Source organism: Bos indicus x Bos taurus, chromosome 6 (assembly GCF_003369695.1).
Source record: "Bos indicus x Bos taurus breed Angus x Brahman F1 hybrid chromosome 6, Bos_hybrid_MaternalHap_v2.0, whole genome shotgun sequence".
Taxonomy (NCBI): domain Eukaryota; kingdom Metazoa; phylum Chordata; class Mammalia; order Artiodactyla; family Bovidae; genus Bos; species Bos indicus x Bos taurus.
Window position 1 is genome coordinate 79,986,819 of NC_040081.1, and position 9,055 is coordinate 79,995,873.

Here is a 9,055-nt window from a genome sequence, read left to right on the forward strand (position 1 = left end):
CATCATTTTAGCATCATATCTACACCCTTCCTGTCCCTCATTCCTGACAACCAAACAACATGTACTGTTGTTTCTACCTCCTAAGTGTCTATCTTATCCTACTTCTCTTCATCTTATTCACTATCTGGGCCACACATAAACACCATTTCTCCAGGAAGACTTTTCCTGTGCAACAGACCAAGTAATCTTCCTATGTTTACCACCCCAAATTACCTTGTTTTCCCTCTCACATTGTATATATTTTTCCATATAAAATTACTTTTACAGTGTTCATCTTCCATAGGACAGAATTAAATCAATGAAATTAGGAATTGTATCTGTTTGTGTTAATGCATTATCTCGAAAAGGTAATAGAACAGTGGACAATATATCAATAAAATATATTTTAAATCGATAGATACTTGATTGTGATACTATAAAATGTCAAAATACAGAGTAAGAGAATGACTGAATCAGGTAAATTTCAACCATTTTATTTCTAGAGGCATCCTCTAAAACCTAATCATCTATGTTTATTTTCTAAATGGAGTATCATGACCTCATGTATTAGGAGATAAAAATGACATCTTAGCCTTACTGTAAACAGTGATAAAAATGGAAAATTGAAATGTGTAGACATAAATTAGTTAAATATTTACAACAGTGTATATTAGTTTTGTAAATGTCATTCATTAATAGTTTTCTAGAATACATTATTTTTTTTTCTCTACTATTAAAGTGACAGGAATTGCTTGTACATCTATTGGCATCTCCATGGTATAACATAGTACAAGTAAGTATGCATATTATTTGGAATATGCAGGTGGGATACAGACTTCTAGGAATTGATTCTGCATAGATGGGACCCTGTGACTATGCTTTCTAATTCTAATGCTTCCTAATCAGTCGTGTCCGACTCTTTGCAGTCCCATGGACTATACAGTCCATGGAATTCTCCAGGCCAGAATACTGGAGTGGGTAGCCTTTTCTTTTCCCAGGGGATCTTCCCAACCCTGGGATCGAACCCAGGTCTCCCACATTGTAGGTGAATTTCTTATCAGCTGAGCCACAATGGAAGCCCAAGAATACTGGAGTGGGTAGCCTATCCCTTCTCCAGCAAATCTTCCTGACCCAGGAATCCAACTGGGGTCTCCTGCATTGCAGGCAGAGTCTTTACCAACTGAGCTATCAGGGAAGCCCTTACTAATCATTTCAGAAAGGAATAATAATAACTATCATTGAAATGCCTAAATTTTTACAGTCATAATAAAAAAATTATCAGTTTAAATATTTTTCCATTTCACTGGAATAACATTTTAAAATGTATCACCACTATTTAAAATAATGTTCATTTGCATACAAATAACTGTGTGACAAACATGGTACAATATTTTTCATAGAAGTATAAAATCCACAGATATTCCTGGAAGATAGATGTTGACCTTACTTTGGTTTGATATTTATCCTACTTGGAAAACCAAGAATCAGAATAGTTAAGCAATATGTTAAGGTGATAAGACAATGATTTGCAAAGCTCAAATGCAGATACAAACATAACTGACTTCAGGGCATAAATCATTGCACTAAATTATCTCTTCAATAACATTATATATTTGGACTACATGTCATGAACAAACATACAAAATAGGTATACCTTTTCTGAGAGAAATATAAGACAGGGCAGAAAATATTAAACAATGATTATTTTGAAATCACAATTGCATGCTGCATTATGGAATTCTCAATCATATATAAAAGAAGAGTGGGCACTGGGGATCTCGTGGGTTCATACAAAATGATTATACTAATTACCTTTTCTGGAAGGAACCATTTGTTTCAATTTCTTAATCTTAAAAAATAAGAACTTTTAAAGCACATTTTATCTTTATTATTAGAGGAAAATTTAAATGTTTTTAATTTCTAGGTTTGAATACTAATATTATTTTGTGTATATATATATATATATATATATATCTTTACTGCCTGAGCCACCAGGGAAGTCCATAAATATATTTTAATATGCTTAAGAGTCTTTCTTTATGTTAAGTGGAAAGGCAAGTAGACATCCTTGTAAAATAGGACCAATGGCCTGAAACACATTTTACTGGAAGTCAGATGCCTCAATCATGAAATTAAATAGAAAATGAGGATTTTGGCTAGTAAAGGTCAATAATTTTCCACATAATAGTGTATGGTAGTTAAGAACAAGCCACAGAATGTATATTGGCCAGATTCAAAGTTTGGTTCTAAAACACACTAAGTTCTTCTTTTCAACTCCCTGTGCCAATTTTTCTTCTTCTATACAGGGGAAGAAGATTAATAATATCTAGATACTTTTCTAGAAAAAGATAATAAGGGACATATATATTGGACTATATCCAAGGAAAAAGAGAAAAAAAAAGCAGGCCAAATTTATATTAAAATATGGTGTATTTTAGTTCAAAAGTCATAAACTTTCAATGATATGATGCCACATCATAAGAAATAGAATGGAGGGGATAAAGTAGAGAGGAGAAAAAGAGAACAGGGATGTGAAGAAGAGACTGAAAAAATAGAGGAGAAAAGAGGAATAGAAAACAAGAGAAGGAGAAAGAAGAGTTGGAATGGAAGAACAGGAAGATATTTGTATTTGCATATGCATGAAATTCTGAAAACTGCCATTAGACCATTTTAAGACAAGTGTCATTCTCATTTTACAGATTAGAAAATTAAGGCACACATATGCTAAATTACATGTCCAAGATAAAATATTTAAAGTGGCAAAGTCAGACATTAAGAATTCTCAAATTTTCTAACTTAAGTATTAGTATTTTCTAGGTTTGAATACTAGGTTTGAATACTAACTAATGTTATTTTATGTATATATGTGTGTGTATATATATATATATATATATATATATATATATATATATATATATATCTTTACTGCTTGAGCCACCAGGGAAGCCCATAAATATGGGCTTCAATTTTTGTGAAATCTTACTAGCCTATTATTTTCTCCACAGTTTTCTAGTGAACACTGGTATTTTTGCCTTTAAAAGAATTGGAGAATTACTGAGGATTCTATTCATAAGAAGTCTTTAAAAAGTTTTTGACAATTTTTTCATAGAGTATACAAAATAAAAGATAGAGGTCTCTTGAGGTCAAGTTCCTTGGAGAAAAGATTAAAGAAAAAAGAATGTGATGATATTGGAAATGTTAACGAGCTTAGCTTTTTAGAGTTCTTTCCATGCTCTTGAATCATTCACTTGTCACCAGATAAGCTTCTGACATTTTAAAAAATAGAAGTGAGATGGAAATAGTTAGCAACTAGAAATTACTCATTGTTAATTTTAAGAAATGTACTTTTCATATGTATTTTTAATGTTCCAAAAATACTTAAAATGATATTTAACAATATTTTTTAAATCTTCTCACTTTTATCAGTCTTCATTGTCATACTTGGCTTCCTAAGTGGTGCTAGTGGTAAACAGCCTGCCTCCCAGTGAAGGAGATATAAAAGACACATGTTCAATCCTTGGGTCGGAAAGATGCCCTGGAGGAGGCCATAGCAACCCACTCCAGTATTCTGGAAAATCCCTTGGATAAAGGAGTCTGTAGGGCTACAGTCCACAGGGTCACAAAGAGTTGGACACAACTGAAGTGACTTATTGTGTGTGTGTGCGCATGCGCACACACACACACACACACACACACACACACACACACACACACACACAAATAGTCATATTGGGCTTTTCCGGTGGCTCAGTGGTAAAGAATCCGCCTGCCAGTTCAGAAAACCCAGGTTCGATCCCTGAGTCAGGAAGATACCCTGGAGAAGAAAGTGGCAACCCAATCCAGTATTTTCGTCTGGAAAATCATGGACAGAGGAGCCTGATGGGCTATAGCACATGGGGTTGCATGTGCTATTAAAAAAAAAAAAAGAGTCGGATAGGACTTAGCCACTAAAGAACAAGAAAATACTCATATTATCTGCAGTTTAATTATTCATGGGAAATAACTATACCAATTGAATATTCCCATACACATTGCCTTTTTATGAAAGGCTTATTAGCTTCTGTAATAAGAACATGACTATTTGTTAGTAAATTATACACAATACAAAGTTAAATTCTATATATCTTTTTGGGAGCAAGCCAAGAGTAATTTGGGCATTCAATGAAATGATTTAATTAAATGCTTTTCTATAAATATATTTACATTTATTTGATTTGTAGTTAGATTTAAGTAAGTGTTATTCACTCAGTCGTGCCCAACTCTTTACAACCCCATGGACTGCAGCTCACCAGGCTCCTCTGTCCATGAGATTTTCCAGGCAAGGATACTGGAGTGGGTTGCCATTTCCTTCTCCAGGGGATCTTCCCAACCCAGGGATAGAATCCAGGTCTCCTGCATTGCAGGCAGATTCTTTACCAACTGAGCTAAAAGAGAAGCCCAAATTAGATTTAGAAAATAGTAAAAAAAAAAAGCAGTATTTTTAAATATCATACTCCTCCATCCCAAAACTACCACTGCTAAACATGAGTGCATTATCAAATCCACATATCTCTTGAACAGGCATTGAGTTATTCAATAAATAATTGAATAAAGTGCTTTCTTTGGACCAAGCACTGTTTTAAGTGTTAGAGACACAGGAGTGAAGGAAAAAAAAAAAAAACAAAAACAAATCCTTGACTTTGTGAAGCTAGCATAATAGGGTTAAGCCTAATAATAAACAAAATGAAAAAAGGAAAATAAACAATATGTTAGATAGTAATAGGTTTTAGTAAAGAAGTAGAACAGGGAAGGGTAATGAAGAACAATGGCAGACTTTGCAGTTTTAAGTAGGTAGTCAGGAAAGGCCCCAAGGAAAAAGTGACAGGAAGTAAAGACCCAAAGGAACACACTGACTAGTTATGAGTGGGGAATGGTGTTCTCTGACATGATTTAACAGTCTAGTTTTGGTTGCTATGTAGAGTATATATTGAATGTGCTAAGGACAGAGCAGAGGAAAGATTTAGCAGTGCTGGTGGGAGAGGCGGTGAAAATTTGTCAGTCTGGATATATTTGAAAGTATCATGAAGAGGATGGATTGTATGTGGGCTGTGAGATGAAGAGACCAGTCATGATGCCTCCAAGTGTTTGGCTTGACCTATTTGAAGTGTGTAGTTGCTACTTGTTGATTTAGAAAACTCTGTGGAAAAATTTTCAGGGAAGACCAAATGCTCAGTTTTAGATACTTCAGTTTGAGATGCCTAGTAAAGATCCAAATAGCTGTATAGAGAGACGGATGAATAAATAGCTACATAGATACATACATACATATATACATACATAGGAAGATAGACACAAAGATAATTGGATTTGCATTTCAGGGGAAAAGATAAGCTATGATTACATGTTTATGAGTCATCAATAGACAGATGATATTTAAAGCTATAGCACTCCATAGGTAAATGATTAAACATGGAGAAAAGTCCTGATGACTGAGTTGGTGACAGTCCACATCTAATAAGTCAGTTAATAAAGAAGCAGCAAGAGAAAAGGAAGAAGTCAGCAACATTGTTTTTTTTTAAAATGCATGTGTGTTTTCCTGGAACTCAAGTATCAAACATATTTTATGGAGGATGATGTACTTAACAGTGGCAAACGGTATCCATATACTGAGTAAGTGAAGCATGAGAATTGACCTTTGGATTTAGTGAGGTATTTATCACTGCCTCACTGGCAAACCTCAGCAAGTTCATGTTCTGAGAAGTGATGGAGGCAAATGCCTGAACGCAGTGGGTTTAAAATAGAATGAAAGAGGAAAATGTGGACAGACATCATGACCACGATAAAAGTAATGAGAAAAATGAGATAGAAACTTGAGAGGATAATAGAAGGATTTGTTTCCTGGGGTGTTTGTGTTTGTGTGTATGAATAAAAGAATGTCATTCAATATGTTTTCTTTAATCCAAAGAATTCCTTTAATATTTTTGTCTTATGAATATCTTGAGCAAAAATTTTTTGCCCATTCCTCAGTTAAAGTTGTATTGGCTAGATGCAACAAAATTTCTACTAGAGTTCAGCACATATTACTAAATACATACATCCTATGCATATTTGAAAATTCATATATAACATATTATAACAAATCTTCTCAATAGGTAACTTTCAAGTGTTTCATCACTTATTTTTTCTTGGATTTGTAGGCATATTAAGTTTCTCCCTCCAAATGATTATTAAGCTAAAAAAAATTTCTTTTCCCTATTATGTTCAAGACACTATGCTAAATGTGTTACATATCTTATTCTTACTCTTCACCATAGGCTTATAAAATAGATTTCATTAACCTATGTTCAAAATAAGAGTCCTGGTGATAAGCACTTCAATGGTTTTCCTGAGTGTTTGATAGATATGACTGATGTAGTAGGTATTTGGTCCCAGTATACTTGTTCCAAAATATATGACCTTTAACTTTTACTACTTTATAACTTTTATTACACTTACTGAAAGACAGAGACCAAATTTAAGTAACACGGTTTTCATATACTAGGTAGAGCCAAGTATAATGACAGGCAATTAACATGACCTACTATTAATATAGCTGTTAATTTGTTCAAGAAAAAACTGTGTGAGACAACAAACACTATTTTTTCATGTTTACAATCATAAAGCAAAGCAGCAAACTAATCCAGATTTTTTTCTTTTATATGTCTTGCCATCATTATGAGACAATTTACCAAATTGCAAAACTAGTACAAGACAAAACGAAGCCCATTGTGCTGACAAGTCAATGATTAGGATGCAGCAAGTTACACATCAGATGGTGTTGATTGTGCAGTAAAGGCCGTGAGGAATCCCAAATTAATCCTGTAGCTAGCCTAATGAATGTCCCTAAAGATTTGCCATTGGAGATGCAATTACTGGGTCTCTTAGAGTTCAGATGTGAGATTCTGAAAACAAATCTTTATCTGAAAAGAATATTGGTTTTCTGTATGCTTAAATTTTGTGCAGTTTAATTAATACCTAAAAATGCAAGCCCTGTGTCTTAAAAATCTCATTAATAGGAAATTTAAATGTAGTAGGGAAATAATTAGGAGCTCAACATTTTCTCATTACTTTAAAATGAATTTCATGTCAAAGTTTAGACACATATCAGAAAAGACACAATAACATCTCATTTTAGAATCATGTTCTTTGGAAATCGTTGGCCAATATAATATCTATTCCATTTATTGTTTTATTCTACCTTAATTTTATTATATTTTCCTTGTAAGTTTTCAATTTTCAGTAGTGAGAACCTACAAACATCAACAACTTCTAGATAGTAGTTTTATCTTTAAAATTTATCCTACTACAGTATAATATTAAAAAATCACACATTTTACCGAAATACTTAAATTGTAACATGCCTGAAGTTTGTAAGTTAAAAATATATTATACATAATGCATATTTATAATTTATACATGACTCTAGTGGTACTATAGAGAAATAATATGATTCAGAGTTCTGAAGTAAAGGTTTTCAATTTCATACATTCCACATATGACCTGCATGAACTTGTAAAAGTTCTCTCTTTCATTTCCACCTGTAAATAAAAGTATTTTCCAACTAATGGACTGGTCACAATGTTTAATTACTATAAGAAGGTATATATCATATTCTTGGCAGTTAAAAACAAGTAAATAGTTTCTTCTCTTTTCCTCTTATCTAGAAACATAGCTAGAGCATAGATAAATGGAATCAGTGATTGAATTTTCATTTTAGAAAAATAGCAAAATACTTATTCAACATGTCTTTAGAGCAAAATAAATAAATGTTTTATTAAAATGTCAGTCTTTCCCATAATAAACTGAAGTACTCCTGTTTTTTATCAAACTTTAGAAAAACTAAAAATGATTGGAAGATTGCACATACACGTCTATCTACAACGCACATATATATTTGTGTATTATTTTTCTAACCTGGTAAGTATATATCTTATCTTTCCTTAGTGAAACATCAGTGATATGAGTGTAGATGAATGATATATTAAGCAAGACATTCTTCTTAGGAACTCAGACTCTGTAGTTTTAAACAGTAATTTAAGTTCCTAAACACTGTAACACTGTAGACAATTAAATCAATTCTAAACAATTTTCAAATGGCTAGATTTTATCCCATATGTTACATATTATTTTAATAAATTTAGTGCCTTTTGCCTGCTGTTTTCTAAAAGCACTATTAAAACTATGGACATTTGAATATGCAAGGAAGTGCTTGAAGAGAAAACCCTAGGCAAATGTCATGTAGGCTGAGAAGGTGAGCACTGAAATTTCACCTCCTGACAATGGCTCCAATATTAGGAAGAAAATCGGAACCTAATAATTATTAGCTACCCTTTAAATTGAATATGAAAGATGCATTGGGTATCTTTTATAGAAACAAAGTATGCAAAACATACTTTAAAGTACATGCTAAAGTATCCACCCTACTCATCATAAAATTGGTATGAAAACCCAAAAATATATTTTGGTATAGTCTTTTTCAGCATCAATCAACTGATCAATAATCTTTGAGGCAGAAAAGAGAAATTCAAATAAATAAATAAAACTCACCTTGTCCACAATACATATCTGCTTTTTGGTTTGAGCATCAAGTATTTCAATCTCAAAGTGAATAGTTTTTGAATGTTTAACTGCTGACGTTGATTTTAGAGGGCCTGCTGAGAGTATAAATTGCGACAAAAAATGAAAATTTTTCATGTCATCCTTCAGTATGGACCGTGTAGCTCCTCGAGAAATCAACTCTCTCCTGCGTTCTGAAGCAAGAGACTTGTGTCTTTTGAACATTCTGCAAACTACCAGGAGAAGCTGCCTTGTCAACAGGAGACACATGCAAGTGTGCTCCCTTTGAACAACTTAAATACTGCTGGTGAAACCAGGAAAGGTCAAGTGGCATGCCATTCCAAGAGTTCAGTTTTATTTAGCAGCCTTGAAAACAATGACTGATCTCTTTCTATATATAACACACTATTGTGAATTGCTGCAGTGTAGATTACTAGCGTTCAAATTATTTCTTGCTTTTTCCTTTTATCTCAGGTTCTTAATATGGCCAGTAGTATTGAAA

The 9,055-nt window shown here is 33.0% G+C and overlaps 1 protein-coding gene across 3 annotated transcripts in view; it reads right to left on the minus strand.

The window, feature by feature from the left end:
- TECRL (trans-2,3-enoyl-CoA reductase like) overlaps window positions 1-8,835 on the minus strand; it is a 143,345-nt gene extending 134,510 nt beyond the window's left edge. For all 3 annotated transcript variants that reach the window (XM_027544615.1, XM_027544614.1, XM_027544616.1), the window contains exon 1: window positions 8,545-8,835. In XM_027544615.1, the coding sequence (XP_027400416.1) occupies window positions 8,545-8,823 (279 nt within the window). In that variant the 5' untranslated portion in view covers window positions 8,824-8,835. The remainder of the gene's footprint in view (window positions 1-8,544) is intronic.
- Between the last annotated feature and the right edge of the window lie 220 nt (window positions 8,836-9,055).